The sequence below is a fragment of the Chiloscyllium punctatum genome, chromosome 19, assembly GCF_047496795.1.
Source record: "Chiloscyllium punctatum isolate Juve2018m chromosome 19, sChiPun1.3, whole genome shotgun sequence".
NCBI classification, from domain to species: Eukaryota; Metazoa; Chordata; class Chondrichthyes; order Orectolobiformes; family Hemiscylliidae; genus Chiloscyllium; species Chiloscyllium punctatum.
This window is the reverse complement of record NC_092757.1, coordinates 78,272,680-78,289,840: the sequence shown is the minus strand read 5'-3', so window position 1 is coordinate 78,289,840 and position 17,161 is coordinate 78,272,680. Positions and strand designations below refer to the sequence as shown.

Here is a 17,161-nt window from a genome sequence, read left to right as displayed (position 1 = left end):
TACGGTTACTTTTTGGAAATGGGATAATGCAAGGTAATTGTCATTAATTTAAATTGACGAATGCCTGCAATATTGCTTATATTTTCACAGATACTTGCCTGTTACCATCTATAACATGGAGGTGCTTGAGGGCCCAGCCACACAATTTAATTTCACGCTTCACCATCTAGGATCTGTAGATAATCGTACCATTGAGACGCCTACCTCTACTGTATACAGGGCACAAAATGTATCAGAAATGGAAGACTACCATCAATCCAGAGCCATTGAACCTTCTAACTTCAGGCACCATAATTATGCTGATATGGAGATCCTCCTCAGGAAGTACTCCACGGAGTATCCAGCGATCACAAGACTGTATACAGTTGGCAAATCTGTGGAGCAAAGGAATTTATACGTCATGGAAATATCTGACAATCCAGGCACTCATGAAATGGGTACAGTTGCAAAAATATAGTAAAGTTTGATTTAAATGGGTCTTGATTGCAAATCTGAGTGCTGTTAAAAAAGGCAAACTGCTATTCCAACAGCAAAACCAGTTGGTAACAAGTCATAGGCCTGCACTACTTTTAAATTAGTCAAGAGTGTGGTGCTGGAAAAGGACAGTAGGTCAGGCAGCGTCCAAGGAGCAGGAAAATTAATGTTTCGGGCATAAGCCCTTAATCAGGAATGGTGAAGGGCTTATGCCCGAAATATTGAATTTTTTTTATTTTCTTTTTTTTTCTCCTGTTCCTCTGATGCTGCCTGACCTGCTGCGCTTTTCCAGGACCACACTCTTGACTCTAATCTCGAACATCTGCAGTCCTCGCTTTCACCTTTTTATTTTACATTAGTTAACTGCAAAACTGAAGTTTAAAAATGGAGTTCCTAATGTCAGGTGAATGTGAAAGCTGGCTAAAGAGTCTTCCCTTGCCTTCTTAAAAAAAGGAAGAACATTTGTTTTCATTTTTTAATGTTTGTTTTAGCCAGTAAATAAGTCATACCTCCACTCTGATACTATACCTATTGGCTTGCATGTTTCAAGTGCTAAGACAATATTATCCTATTTAGATTTTGAAATGAAAGCTGCTCAGTAACGACGTGAAATTATTTTCCATTCTAACAGAAGATGTCAACATAATGTGACAAGTCCTGTTCCAAAGTAACATTTTCAATTCATGACGTTTATCTTGTTTTGCTGAATGTACTTTGCCAAGAGAAACTTGACGAGCCCAAGATTGTTTTGTGCAATTTTAAGTGTACCTGCATAAGTGCTATATTGTGTACATTATTGCCCATCTGGGTTTTGTGTGTGCAATTTAGCAACTGTTTTCGGAGAAATTGCGATAGTCTATCCCCACAATCAGCTGTACTTCCCATCCCATATTTCATGCTACCATTAATGACTGGATCGGAAGACTAAAAGCACCCTTTGTGAGTATGTTAAAATTCGTGCAGTGTTAGTAGTACATTTGTAGTCTTCAACAAAGATGTTGTTTTATCGCAAGAATGTTTGTCATATCTGTATATAAAATGTGATCTTAAAAAAAAATTAAATCATACAGAGTGCATAAATGTTTTATTTAATTAAGGTGAGCCTGAATTCAAATACATCGGAAATATGCATGGAAATGAGGTTGTAGGCAGAGAGCTCCTCCTGAATCTTATTGAGTACCTCTGTAACAACTTTGGAACTGATCCTGAAGTGACCAGTTTGGTGACTAATACAAGAATCCACATCATGCCCTCCATGAATCCTGATGGATATGAGATGGCAACAGAAGGTGATATTTTGAGTTCGAAACAATTGTTTTTGGGCTGGGGGGTACGGGGTGGGAGGTGGTGGAAAACTATCGTTTTTGTCCTGAATTAAAGTAAAATAATCTCGAGTATTTCGGTAATGAGTTCCAATGTCTGTTCTACAATGTTCACCTTTTTGTTATTTTGTCACATCCTCCAATTGAATTATTTTAGTAAGAATTCCATATACACGTTCATGGTACTGTTGATGTTTACTCCTGATTTGAAATTGGAATAAGATTATTTCAGACCTAATTTTTTTCATACAAGTATTTTTACTAGCTTCCCCTTGAGCTTTCTTTACTATTTTCCTCTCTCCTGTCTAATAAAATTATGCTTGTCAGGATTTTCAAGTAACCATTTTCTGTGGCAACTGATTTGTTATTCAAAAACCCCCTGTATCTTAAAAATATTTCAGCATAGATTGTTAAAAGTAGTGAACAACTTTTCAACTCATTTTAATTCTTATGTTGTCATGTTTAAGATATGACTAGCTTGTGCTTTCAAAACACAAAAGCATATTGAATATTGAGCACAAATCAGTTGCTGTTAACTTCAAATTTCTTGGCAACTCTGAAATCACTTTCTGTTCTGGTAATTTTAATATCAAGGTTTCCCATGCCCAGGGGCAGATTAATTATAACTTCCTGTTTTCCCAAATAGTCTGAGTTCCATTAGTCAACCAGTAATGTTAATGTCTTTTCAGATTATATTTTTGCACTATAGATGAAATATGGTGTGCACATTTTAAACAAAAAAATTCTGCTTCAACTTGCAGGTGATATGAATGGTGTGGTTGGGAGAAACAATAGTAATAACTTTGATCTCAATCGCAACTTCCCTGACCAATTCTTTCAAATCATTGACCCACAGCAGCCAGAAACATTAGCTGTGATGCGTTGGCTACAAAATATTCCCTTTGTGTTGTCTGCTAATTTGCATGGTGGTAGGTATATAGTTTCTTCTCTGGTATTGGGAGTGCAATTAGTTTCTACCAGATTAATTAACCAATTTATTAGTACACTTCAGAATTCAGGGGAAATTGTAGAAATTGTCTTAAAATTGTGCTTAATCACCAATGACCAACTCTGCTCTTTTGTCTGCCTTTGGCTACCTGTCCAGCCAGTTTTTAACAGTGAGGAAAATAATTCTTCGAATCGATGGAATTACGCTCACCAAGTGCATGAAGTGCTGTACTTCTAAACCACAATGTACACCTGTTGAAGTGATGGCTGTTCTAATTGGGCATAAAATGATCAAAAAATTAGAAACTGGACTGGCATGTGAAAGCAACTTTAAATCATTGTTCTAAAAGTTAAGAGATAGAAGGAAACCTTGGCGTATCAATTATTAGTTTAAAAGAATTTAACTTGCTTCTGGGCAGCACAACAATAATTTGATGTATTGAAGGTTAACGTAATCAAGCCAATGTACATATCTTGATTATGTAGAAGAATTTTTAAAACTTATTAAGCTTTGTAAATGTCTGAAAAAGGAAGAGCTGTAGAGCGGAAGTATTAGTGTAAAATGTGATCTCGCTGATTATAGAAAGCAGGGAACTTGAAGAGGAATTGCAATGATGCATGAGAACATCATTCCTTGGAGGTGGAATTCAAGTACTTTTTTTTTTAATAAGAACAGCAGATGTTGGCAATTCAGAATTACTAAATGCAAATACAAAAATTTGTTTCTCCCTTCAATACTACTAGCTTGATTATATTGTTCCCTTCTAAAGAAATCTGTTTTAAGTATTTGAAATGTCTTTTTTATTTAATGTGGACATTGGAAGGAAAAAAGTCACTTATCAATGCAAGTTCCAAGCTAAATGCAACATTGCTTTTGAAAGTTGTCTTTATAATATTTATGCAAACCGTGTATTGATTTGTTGTCTTAAGTAACTTGTTTGTGATACTCGGAGGAACAATAATGTTTTATGTTCTTTTGCTTGGACAAGGTTCCCTGGTAGTGAATTACCCTTACGATGATGATGCAGAAGGAATTGTTGCCTTCAGTAAGTCACCAGATGATGCCATTTTCCAACAGTTGGCACTTTCTTTTTCTAAGGTACCCAATTTAATTGTTTCTGTTTTGAAAAAGTCATTTGTGCCTTCTAAGATTTAATTCTAAAAGCTGAGCCAAAGTTGTATTTAAAGCTTAAGATTACAAACTCTATCTTTGAGAATGCACCCATTTAAATAACAACCATATATTCAGATAAGTACTCCCAGTGAAACTGATTTTTTTGATTTCTGTTAAACAATCAAAGCCTGACTGAGGCGTAGATTAAATTCAAATTGTGAAGTTTTGACCAACCTGTTCAATGCTGCATTTGAATTTGAGTATAACATTACTTAAACATGTTGATTGCAGAACTCTGCCCCTTACACATCATAGAAACTTCCCATTTACCAAACCATGATTTTCTCATTTATTTTCTTGAATAAAATTGTAATATTTTCCAACCGATAGTTCATTGCCGCATTCTTGTGACCCTCTGTGAAATTTGCATAACATCTGTGGACTTAGCAAATTTACTTGAATAATACAAAGCTTTGAAGGAAATTGTTTAAAGGACAGCCCTTTCATGAAAACACTGCTCTAGCACACCTAAATGTCTTCAAGGCCGAGATTGATAGGTTCTTGTTGTCTAGAGGAATTAAGGGCTACGGGGAGAACGCTGGCAAGTGGAGCTGAAATGCGCATCAGCCATGATTGAATGGCGGAGTGGACTCGATGGGCCGAATGGCCTTACTTCCACTCCTATGTCTTATGGTCTTATGGTCTTAAACTAATTAAATGTCCAAAAGGAATCAGTAGGGCATAAGGTCTGTCAACTGTGCTCCAATTGTTAGTTGACCAATTTATATATAGCAGTAATTTGAATACAATAATGTATTTGCCTTTTGGTATACATGATATTGTGTTTTATTGAGAAAGTTGTTTATTTCTACACGTTATTCAAGAGTATATTTGGATTTTTTTTTACAGAATGTTTTATTGTATTCCAATCATCTGGTTAATATGAGAGACTGATAAAAGAAATGGTGCATTTTGAAGTTTCTTTACCTGACTTGGTAGCAGTTGATGGTGCTTGCAATTCCCCATGAAATAGGCATATCTCATTTTAATGTTTAAATCCATCCATCGATCTAGGGGTTATTTTATTTAAGACAAAAATAAGCTTCTAAGAGAAGCTTAATGAAATAAGCTTGTATGTTGCGGTCTGGTTGCAGTGCGTTTAATTAGTTCATCAATGTTTTTGTTTAGGAAAACAGTCAAATGTTTGAAGGGCATCCTTGTAAAAATATATACCCGGAAGAATATTTTCCTCAAGGAATCACAAATGGCGCTCATTGGTATAACGTACCAGGTAAGAAGCATTTCATGAAGTCATACAGCATGAAAACGGACCCGTCGATCAAACTAATCCACACTGACCATGCTCCCAAGCTGAACTAGTCCTGCCTGCCTGAATTTGGCCTGTATTCTTCCAAACCTTCCCTATTTACGTGCTTCTCCAAATGTCTTTTTAAACGTTCTAACCACTTTCTCTGGCAGTTCATTTTCATACACTAACCACACCTTTATTTAGAAAACGGTGCACTTCACATCCTTTATTTAAAATCTTTCTCCTCTCACTTTAAACATATACCTTAGATTTGAATTCCCACCTTAGGAAGAAAACAAAATCTTTGCTATTCACCTTAACTGCACCCCTCATGATTTTGTAAACCTCGAAGATCCCCCATAACCACCTATGTTCTAGTGAAAAAATGTTCTGGAAGTTTATTATATAGGGGAGCAGAATTAGGCCATTCAGCCGATCAAGTCTGCTCCACCATTCGATCGTGGCTGATAAGCTCCTCACCCCCGTTTTCCTGCCTTATCTCCATAACTCTTCAATTCACTACCAATTGAAAATGTGTCTAACTCCTCCTTTAAATTTACTCACTGTCCCAGCATCCACTGCACTCGGTGTAGCAAATTCCACAAATTCACAAGTAATTTCTCCTCAACTGTTTTTAAATTTGCTACCCTTTATCCTAAGACTATGACCTCTCATCCTAGAATGCCCCACAAGAAGCAGCATCAGGTCCACTTCTATTTTATCCATACCTTTTTATCATTTTGAATACCTCAATTTGATCTCGCCTCATTTTTCTAATTCTGAGTATAGGCCTAAACTGTTCAATCTCTTTTTTTTTCATATGACAAGCTCCTCATCTCTGGGATCAATCTTGTGGACCTCCTCTGAACTGCTTTCAATTCCACTGAATCTTTCTTCAAATAAGGGCCCCAAACTCTGCACAATACTCCGTGTGCAGTCTCCCCAATGCCTTGTATACGTGCAACAATACTAATCTTTATATCCTATTCTTTTAGCTATAAAAGCCAATATTCCACTCGCTTTTTTTATTATCTGCTGTATCTGATGCTAGTTTTCTGTGACTCATGTATGAGGACACTCCGATCCCTCTGCACCGAATCACCGAAGTCTCTTCCCCATTTAGATAATAGGTTGCCTTCCCATTTTTTGACCAAAATGCATGACCTCACACTTATGCACATTAAACTCCAATCTGCCACATTTTGGTCCACACTCCTAACCTATCTACATCCATTTGTTAAGGTTTTTATTTCCTTATTGCAATTTACCGTTCCTCCTATTTTTGTTTTGTCCACAAATTTAGTTATAGTCTTCTATCCCTGTATCCAAGTTGATAATGTAGATTGTAAATAGCTGGGGCCCAAGGATCGAACTCTGTGGAACCTCACTAGTTACATCCAGCCATTCAGAAAACGAAACATTTATACCGACTGTCTTCTATCCGTCAGCTAGTCATCTATTCATGCTAATAAATTATCCCCAATCCCATACGATCCAACCTTGTGAATTAGCCTTTTGTGCGATACCTTATCAAATGCCTTCCTGAAGTCCAGATGTATTGCATATACAGGATCGCCATTATCCACTTAAGCATTTTAAACAAATTATTCACAACTTATTGTCTAAGGGCCCGAAGCAAATTCTGTGACTCTAGTTGCCTTATGAAGGGCCTACACCAGGGGTAAAAGATTCGCTTTTGAAAATTTTAGTCAAGTGGAATATCTTGGCAGCTGCACTGTTATAACTTAAGTGCTAATATTAATGCAAAATAAAACTTAACTGAAAGATGCTTGAGTTGTAAACAGTTTAGTAAAATCAAAAGCATTTAATTGCTCTTAAAATGGACTTGATTGATCAAAGTCAGGAGTCTAAATAATTCCATAGTGAGTTGGTTGTAGACCCTGTCCTACACCCAAAAATTTAAAACTGTCTATTTTCTTAAATGCACATGTAGCTTCCTGTGTATTACCATAATTGTGTTTTATCCAGTGACTGTCATTTTTCAAGTGCCTCAAAGGTTTTGTATTCTATGCTGCTACTATCCTCAGAAGAGGGACTCATAATGTTAATTAAAAGTTGTCACTGCTTTCTGCATGATATTTGTTTATTTTAATCACAGATTGGATGTGTTTTGACTCCCGTTTGACAGGTGGGACTTGAACCTGGACCTACTGGCCCAGGTGAAGAGACTCTACTGTTGAGCCGTGTAAGATTTATATCTGGGCGGAGACACTCCAGTGAATTTCAGATCCGTCATTTTAATCATCTGGCCATAACTAATCAGTGTTCTCTGAACTGTCTCTGATATAGATATAGCTTTTCTTTGATAAGAGTTCAGAAACTGTTCAGTCTTCCAGTTCTGGTCTGACTACTGCCTTGTGTAGTTTTAGCAAGACTTCTCTTTTGAAAGCGCATTCCTTTTGTAAATAAAGGCCAACGTTCCTTTGACTTTCCTGTTTGCTGACTTTACGCTAGCTTTTTGTGATTTATGCTCCAACTCCCAAATCTGTAGCTTTCTCCAGTTTTTCTCCATTTAAATAATAATCAGCTCCTTTATTCTTTCTGCTAAAGTGCATAACTTTGCATTTTCCCACCTTGTATTCCATCTGCCGAGTTTTTGACCACATGCCTAACTTCCCTAAATTCCTCTGCGCCTTCATCCTCAGCACTTGGGTTCCCACCCAGTTTTATGTTATCTGCAAACTTGGCTATAATGCAGTCACTTTCCTCATTCAAATCATTAATATATGTTGTAAGTAATTGTGTCTTCAGCACTGATCCCTGTTGCACCCCACTAGTTAAACGTTGCCATTCTGAAAATGCCCATTCATCCCAACAACTTAGCTAAAGGACTGGCTAACTAATATGTTAGTATACCGTCTCCAATATCGCATGTAGTAAGTAGCCTAATGTTATCAAATGCCTTCTGAAGTTCAACGATATCACTGCTTCTCCTCTATCTACCCTGCTTATTACTTGCTGAAAAAATTCTAATAATATTTGTCCAGAGTGATTTCCCCTTAAGAAAGCGATGCTAAATCTACTTGATTGCTATGTATTTCTAAATGCTCTAATACATCTTTTATAATAGTCTAACATTTTTTCAAGAGTAGATGTTAAGCTAGCTAGTGAAGTTACCTGCATTTTTATCTATCTCCATTTTTAAACGAAGATATTACATTGCCAAATTTTAATCCTCTGCGGCTTTTCCAGAATCTGATTCTAGGAAGATTACTATCGTTGCATCCGCTATATCTGGAGTTCCTTATTTTAATACCCTGGAATGCATCCCATCAGGCTCAGAGGGCATGATGGTCTTTAAACTTGCTAGATTCTCTACCACCCTTTTCTCTAGTGATAGATCATATATTTATTTCCTCTCTTCTTTGTCCCTTGATTATTGAGTAATTTTGGAATACTATTGTGAAGACTGATACAAAGTATTCATTCAGCTCCTGTCATTTCCTGGTACCTTATTATTTCCCTGGCCTTGTCCTCCAAGTGACTGCTAACTTTTGCCCTTTCTATACATTTAAAGAAGCTCTTGCTATCTATCTTGATCTTTCTTGCAATATTACCCTCTAAGTTTACCTTCACCCTTTTTTGGGTTGTCTTTTTTAAGCTTCTATATCATCTGGCTTACCACTAATCTTTGCCACACGTCTTGCTTTTTCTTTCAATTTAAAGCTAGTCTTGATTTTCTTGTTTAACCATGGTTGGTGTATTCCCCTTCCTAAAATCCATGAAAATGTCTGCCATTTTCCTCAACCATCACTACTACTAAACCTGTTTCCCAGTCCATTCCAGCTTGCTCTGCCCTTGTTCCTTTGTTGTAATCCTTCCATAAGCTCGCACAATTATGTCCGATCCAAATTTCTCCCCTTCAAGCTCATGGTAACATTCTAAGTGGATATTTTATTCTGACACGATTCATTAAAACTGTCTCATTGCACATCACCAGATCTAATTCCCATCCAGCCCCACAGGGTTCTGTAAGGGTGCACATCACACAAGTCAAAGCCAGGAGCAAGTTTCATGCTCCTTCGTGCCTACTCAGGCATTCAACAGGGTGGCATGGTGGCTCAGTGGCTAGCACTGCTGCCTCGCAGTATTAGGGTCCCAGGTTTGATTCCAGCCTCTAGCGACTGTGTGGAGTTTGCACATTCTCCCTGTGTCTGCATGGGGTTCCTCCGGGTGCTCCGGTTTCTTCCCACAGTCAAGAGGTGTGGGTCAGGAGAATTGGCCATGCTGAATTGCTCATAGTGTAGGTTGCGTTAGTCAGAAGGAAATGGGTCTGGGTGGGTTACTCTTCGAAGAGTCGGTGTGGACTTGTTGGGCTGGAGGGCCTGTTTCCACACTGTAGGGAGTCTAATCAAGGCCATTACTGATCTCCGTTCTACGCATCCCCATATGTCTTGCTTCCCTGTATTTTTTAAAAGAAAGGATTTGCCTTAAATGTGTTCAATAACTGAGTCTTTGCCATTTTTATTATAGCAAACAGATTATCTGTATCTATGACCTTTAATTCTAGATTGCCCAGCCAGGAGAAATTGCCTCCAACACTGAGCTTGTCCTTGCCCTCGCCCCAACCAACCAACCACCCCTACCACCCCCCCCAATCTCCATGCAAAAACAATGAGTCAATGAGTTCATTGAACATTGATTACATTCCCTCTAAAGCTAATTTTTTCTTACCATGGGTAAAGGAACAAAGCTGAACGCAGTAAACAAGGTGACATTGATTAGTATTATTCAGCTTCAAGTCAAAGGTGAGCTTATGCTGTGATAAATTCTGGAGCTGCATGTTGAAGTTGCCTCAAATGGGGAAGGATAGCTTGGAACTCCAGTATGGTTAAAAACAATGATTGCAGATGCTGGAAACCAGATTCTGGATTAGTGGTGCTGGAAGAGCACAGCCGTTCAGGCAGCATCCAAGTAGCTTCAGTATTTCCATCCAACTGATAGAAAAGAAATCTCCCTTTCCCCCCCCACCCCCCGGCCTATGCTAGATTGCTGTGTTGTGACCAAATGCATCTTAGGTTTTATTGAGAAGGCTTGATACTCAGTGATGCATTATAGGATTACCTGTCTGCTTGACTGTAAATAGAAAACCACCTGCAGCAATGGCTGATAAGTTAAAACCTTTAATTAAAGGGACAGTTAGATGTTTTTTAAATGCAGATCTATGTTGAATAGCATATTCATATAGCAATTATTAAAGTGGGTTCAGTTTTTAAAGTTTAATCATCTTTGGTTTAATCAAAGATTTGATTTAATGAAAAATTGATTGCAGATGTTGATCGGGATTTCATCCTTTTCAAATTATTTGTGGTATATTTCACTTGAGTTCTTTCTGGAAACTGTCAAACTATTAATTAAATAAATGAGAGACTTTCTTCCCAGGTGGCATGCAAGACTGGAATTATCTTCACACAAACTGCTTTGAAGTGACTATTGAATTGGGCTGTTATAAATTCCCCTTTGCGAAGGATTTGCCCAAGTATTGGAAACAAAATAAAAGGTCTCTCCTTCAGTTTATAAAGCAGGTAGGTAGAGTCTGAAATATTTTCTTTGAATGCATGTGAAGTAATGCTCAATCTTGATTAACACTTTCTTTCTCTCAATCCAGCGAAAACTAGTATCAAACACTTACATTTAGAATAATAGAATCCCTACAATGTGGGAAAACGCGTTTGACCCTTTGAGTCTACACCAACCCTCTAAAGAGCATCCCACCTAGGCCCAGCCACTCATCCTATCCCTGTGACTCTATATCTGCCTTGGCTAAATCTGCCTGGCCTGCAAATCCCTGGCCACGGCAAGGCAATTTACCATGGCCGGTCCACCTCATCTGCACATCTTTGGACTGTGGGAGGAAACTGGAGAAGCCAGTGGAAACACAGACACAGGGAGAACATACACTTTTTGATTATAGGATGTCAAAGTGTTTTAGAGCCATTTTAAGTACTTTGAGATGTTGTCACTGTTGAAACATAGGGAATATGGCAACTATTCTAGGAATATGTTGAGCAAATAATGTCACATGACCTTTGGAAACTGTTACAGGATTTTCTGCATCCATCTGAGCTGGCAGTTGTATATACAAGCAATATACTGTTGATGCTGAAAATGTGATTAGGTATGCAGGTTTGCTGTATGTGTAGTGAGATAAGTGTGATTGCACTTGACATCAAAGTTGCATTTAACTGAGCAGCAAGGTGCTGTAGGAAAGTTGAAGTAAGGATTTGATGGGGTATTGATTGGGGTCATTTTTAATATTCATTTGGGATATTGGCCTCTTTAGCATTTGGTCCCCATCCCTAACTTCCCTTGAAGGTGGTGATGAGCTGCCTTCCTGATCCCCCACCATCCATTTGGTATCTGTACGTGCCACAATATTTTTAGGGAGGGAGCTCCAGGATTTTGACTGAGCAACACTAAAGGAATAACCATATATTTCCAAGCCAAGGTGGTGAGTGACTTGGAGAATGAGCAGGTGGCTATATTCCTGTCCATCTGCTACCCTTGCTCTTTTAAATGCTTGGGGCTGTGGTTTTGGAAGATACTATTTTCGGAGCCTTGTTGAATTTCTGCATTGCACCTAGTAAATGGTTCACACAGCTATTGCCTTGCATGAATAGTGGAGGAAGTGAATGTTTGTGGATGTGGTGCTAATCAAGGAAATGCTTTATCCTGAATAGAATTGAGTTGTAATCATCCAGGCAAGTACGAAATATCCAATCACAATCCAGACTTCCACCTCATGGTTGGTGGTCAGGCTATAGGGGGAACAGGTGAGTTGCTTGCTGCAGTACTCATCGCCTTTGAAGTATTCTTGTAGGCATAATATTTACATGGTTAGTCCAATTCATTTTCTGGTCAGTGGTATTCCTAGGATGTAGATAATAGGTATTTTGTGGCAGAAATACAGTTGAATTTCAAGGAGTGATGGTTAGATTCTCTTATTGAAGGTTGCCTGGCATGAGTGGTGTGAATGCTATTTGCAACTTGTCAACCTGGATATTGTTCAAGTCTTACTATGTTACTTGTCAGATAATAAGACGGAAGAGCACAAATTAGGCCATTCAGCCCATTGAGTCTGCTCCACCATTCAATTGTAGCTGATAAGTTTCTCAACCCCATTCTTCTGCCTTCCTGTAGCACTTGATCCCCTTGATTTTCAAGATAAGACCATATAGAAGCAGTCACTGAATGGTGCTGAACGCTATGCACCCTTCTGTGAACGTTCCTACTTCTGACCTTATGAAGGGGCATTTATTCATGGAGCAGCTGAAGATGGTGTGCTCAGGATATCACATTGAGCGACTCTTAAGGGTGTCCTGGAGTGGAGAGTACTGAGCTTTCAGCAACTATATCCAGTTTCCTTTGTTTTCCTTCTGGTTTGTGGCCTCATTCGTCACCATAATTATTCATTCCCTCATCACTTGTACACCATAGCAGTTGATTTAATATCAATTGAAGTTCCCTTGTTTAATGAGTGTGTGCATTGTCTGATGAGAGAAATAGATATGAACACGGATAGATTACTGATTATCTGCCTTTAAGCAGATAAACATAATGATACATCAAGCACAAGTGATTTGAGTTCCAAGTCCTGATCATTGGGAATTGCTTCCAGGACATACTGCAGAAACCCGAAATCACGGATAGGAGTGAGCCCATTCATTTAAATTGGAAACGTATCTTCCCAGCAACCACCTGGTCCCTGGTTCCAGAACGTTCCCTATGAGTTCCAGCTGGGGTAAACTGCGGGTAACTGAAACCGTGGAAACTGGACCCACAGATACAGGTCGCCCTGTACTTAATATGGATACTGTAGTCCAAGGTCTACAATTTGAGGAGGGATGCTTAATGTGCTTCATTCTAGATAGGACTGTATGGAAACGCCATATGTTGCTGTTTGCATCTGATTATTTGAGCCATCTGTCTTTCAGCACCCTAAACTCATGTGGAGACACTTAACTGAGGATTTTGGCAAATAATTATTTAAATTATTCTTCAAAATTATTAATGCAGGAGTATTAATATCTGAAATCATTTTTATTTGTTTAAAAAGCAGTAGTTTTATGACATGCAATATTCTTGTGTTCCCTAATTAGTTCTTATTTAGTCAGTCATTCAGAAAGTTATTCTGATGCTTGAAGTAGCTAACTTGCTACCTTTTGAAATTGAAATGAATGATTCTTTGCTTCACATTTTACCATTAGGTCCACAAGGGTATCAAAGGATTTGTACTTGATGCCGCTAATAGAAAGGGGATTCGCAATGCTACCATTATTGTGGCTGAAGTGAACCATCCAGTAAGATCGGCTAAAGATGGAGATTACTGGCGCCTGCTTGTTCCTGGTGTCTATAAAATTACTGCTTCTGCTAGAGGGTATGCTCTAATGAAATGTACTGCATGTGAATCATAGCACTATAACTGGCATAAAAAAGATGCTGCTGCTGTTTTGTCAAGTAATTGTGTGAGCAATGAGGTAATATAGCACTAAATTTTTTTAAAATTGTAAGTTTGTTCACTGAACTGAAAGGTTTCTTCTCAGTCGTTTTCATCACCATGTTAGGTAACATCAATGAGCTTCCGGTGAAGCGCTGGTGTTCTGTCCCGCTTTCTATTTGTGTCTTGGTCTGTTAAGGTGGATGATATCATTTCTGGTTCTTTTTCTGAGACTGGTAAATTTACCAACCTCTGAGAAAAAGTACCAGAAATGATATCACCCACCCTAGGAGACCAAGACAGAAATACAAAGCGGGACAGAATAACCAGTGCTTCACCGGAGGCTCTCTGATGTTACCTAGCATGGTGACGAAACATCTGAGGAACCTTCCAACTCAGCAAGCAAACTTACAACCTGAGCTACAAATCTTAAATCACAAACTTTTTTTTTAAAGAATGACCCCAAAATTTTTTAAAAAGCATTGGAGAAAGCTAGGTATAAGTATTAGATAGGAAGTTTCTATAAAAGCTTTGTTTTTAAATAAATTGTCTAAAAATCGAGAAGGGGAATATTAGTCTGAGAGACATCTGGCCAGAAATATAAAAGTAGGTAGATTTTTTAAAAATATTTTTTAAAAAGGAAGGAGTAAACAAAGTGAGCCTTAGTCCTCTTGATCTTGAGAGGTCTTGATCGTATAGATGGCGAGCAAGTTTCCTTTAGTGGGTGAATCTAGAACTAGGCACCATTTATTTGAAAAAAAGTCACCGATTTTAAACTGGCATGAAGTAAATGTTTTTGGCAATCTTTGGAACCATTCTTGAAATGGGAGTAGAAGCAGTGTTTTTGAATGTTAGTGCAGAAGTGGAAAGATTGTTGGTGGGTGGAAATATGGATTTGCAATTACAGTATGATCAGCCTTGATCTTAATAATGGAGCAGACTTGAATGTCTCAATGGCCTACCTCTCCTTTATTATCTAAAATTCTGCAGTTGAGCAAGGACAGCAGTTATTGTGTTAAAGGGTATCTCCCTGCGTTGTGGAATTAAAGTGGTATGCTCGGAGTGAGATTGCACGTATTACGGAAACGCCAGTTACAAAACAACCCAACATTCTTCAATATACAGTAAACCAAAACTAAATTTGGTCTCTCTCACTGTTTTTACAATTCTGTTTTTACACCGTATTAATTCAGTATTTCTGATCTGTATGTTAATTTTATCTACCTTTTCATAATTTGTAAATTCAGCTGGATGGTTTTGTAAAATTTGATTTCTTAATTTTTAACTAATACCGGTACTAATTAATACTAAGTTAACAAGATTTCAAGTCTTAAGAAATTTTCTACAAATAAAAACCAAAAAGCTGGGGATGCTGGAAATCAGAAATGATCAAAAACAGAAATGGCTGGAAAAATTCAGTCCTTCCAGCAGCATCTATGCAGAGAAAGCTGAGTTAATGCTTTGAGTCCAGTGACCCTTTCTAGAACTGCTGAATTTTCCAGAAATTTAAGGAAATAATTGCTTTACTGAGAGCAAGGAAAAATACACTTGAGCCTAGAAGAAAATGTTCAAAATCATTGTACAAAAATTTAAACCATGTTTTAATAGCCACATCCTCCTCATTTATTGCAGGTATATCCCAATGACGAGGAATGTGACTGTTGTGGAAGAAGCTGTAGAAGTCAATTTCACTCTTTCACGTATTGCAGATCACTATTCCAACAATAATGATCAAGTACTGACCAACTCTTCAGGAGAGCCTGGAAAGGAGTTCCAACAACTTATAAAGACTTTATCATCTGAAGAAGGATTGAACCATTTGATTTCATCTGCACATGTTGATCTCAGTCTTGATCGTTACCATGATTATAAAGACCTGACTGAAGTTCTGCATGGGTTACATAGTAACTACCCAACAATTACCAAATTGAGCAGGTGTGTATTTGTTCTTTCAGGTTCTGTGCTAAACTATGGGGAGGCGTGAAGTTGCTGTTTCTGTGGAAATTTACCTCAATGCTCATTGCCTCCTTGTAATATTTAATGTTGAGGTCATTAATTTGGTGCATGAGATATTGAAGACCTGATGCCTGTGATCATTTGGGCCCCTGTGGCTATGACCTACACAACTTAATATGTCAGTACTTCTCTGTCACATGATTGGGAAGATGAGTATCATTTTGATTTGGATGATCCTTCCTACCAGTTTGCTTAAAATTTAAATCCTAAAGTTGATGCTCAAACATCGAATAATTTATCGGTCCTGTCAAAATTTATGTCAAAATACCTCCGCTAAATTTATCTAAAGTTTTATGCCTTAAATCCTTTTGCTTGTCCTTTAATTTATTGAATCAAGTCTCTGTCTCTTGAAACTTGTGTGGAATCACAAATGTCTTCAAATTTGTTACCTTTTGGATCACAGGAATTTCAATCATGTTTGTGTACCTTAGGAGTGTATATTGTATGTTTTGTTTATTATTTCATGATCTGAGTGTTGACGCTGAGGCATTTATTGCCCATTCCTTATTGTCCTTGAACTGAGTGGCTTGCTAGGTCATTTCAGAAGTGTTAAGAACCATGACCATATTGCTGTGTCTGAAGTCACATGTAGGGTATACCAGGTAAGGCCAGCAAATTTCCTTTTCTAAACGACATTAAGTTTTTAATCACAATTACATATTAACTATGACTGAGACTAGTTTACAATTTGGGACATTTATTAACAAAGAAACCTACATAGATGTGTACCAAAATGAACTGAACCTTTTGTGTTTACTTTACATATCTGTACAGTTTGGGCCAAAGTGTAGAAGTTCGCCAAATTTGGGCCCTGGAAGTATCAGATAAACCTGGAATAAAAGAATCTTCAGAGCCAAAGATTAAATTTATTGCAGGAGTTCATGGAAATGCACCTGTCGGGACAGAGTTGCTATTGGCATTTGCAGAGTTTCTTTGTATTCTGTACGGGAAAAATCAAGCCATTACAAAGGTAATATTCTGGAATGCATTTCAACTAATTCCTTCAACATGTATTTTAAAGCAGATCCTTTAGAGAGGATAGTTGATTCATTTTGTTCTGAAATTAGTAACACATTGTACAACTATATATAAACCATTCTGATGAAATCTTTAGCCAGTTTTTGTGAATTGCTTTTAACCACAATCCACACAATTTTACTTTTCTCAAGAAATGTGTTTTTACATTTTCAGACTGACTTGAATCTTTCCTCCCACCCTATTTTTTAAAACAGGAAGCAACTGAGATCTACAGATCAAGAAACCTGGGACAGTGCCTGCTTGTGTCGATTTTAATACTTTTATAGTAGAGGCACCACAATTATTTCAATTTCCAATTGCTGCATCTTTTTGTGTAGTTGGCCAAAGACAGGTTGAACATGTTGATGATGTCTCTTATTGGAGAGGCTGGCATGACTTGGTGTCTGACGTTTCCCTCAACGTAGTGAAAATTAACTTGAAGTTATGCCAGTTTATATTTGAGTCTAGTCTTTGATTAGGAATTCTTGGTTACAGAAATTACA

General features: G+C 37.7%; 1 protein-coding gene across 2 annotated transcripts in view; it reads left to right on the top strand.

The window, feature by feature from the left end:
- The window catches only part of cpda (carboxypeptidase D, a), a 57,744-nt gene that overhangs the window by 25,296 nt on the left and 15,287 nt on the right, over positions 1-17,161 (top strand). For both annotated transcript variants that reach the window (XM_072589772.1, XM_072589771.1), the window contains exons 5-13: positions 91-437; positions 1,572-1,763; positions 2,558-2,725; positions 3,734-3,843; positions 5,047-5,149; positions 10,571-10,713; positions 13,396-13,565; positions 15,258-15,560; positions 16,416-16,611. In XM_072589772.1, coding sequence (XP_072445873.1) covers positions 91-437; positions 1,572-1,763; positions 2,558-2,725; positions 3,734-3,843; positions 5,047-5,149; positions 10,571-10,713; positions 13,396-13,565; positions 15,258-15,560; positions 16,416-16,611 — 1,732 coding nt within the window. The remainder of the gene's footprint in view (positions 1-90; positions 438-1,571; positions 1,764-2,557; positions 2,726-3,733; positions 3,844-5,046; positions 5,150-10,570; positions 10,714-13,395; positions 13,566-15,257; positions 15,561-16,415; positions 16,612-17,161) is intronic.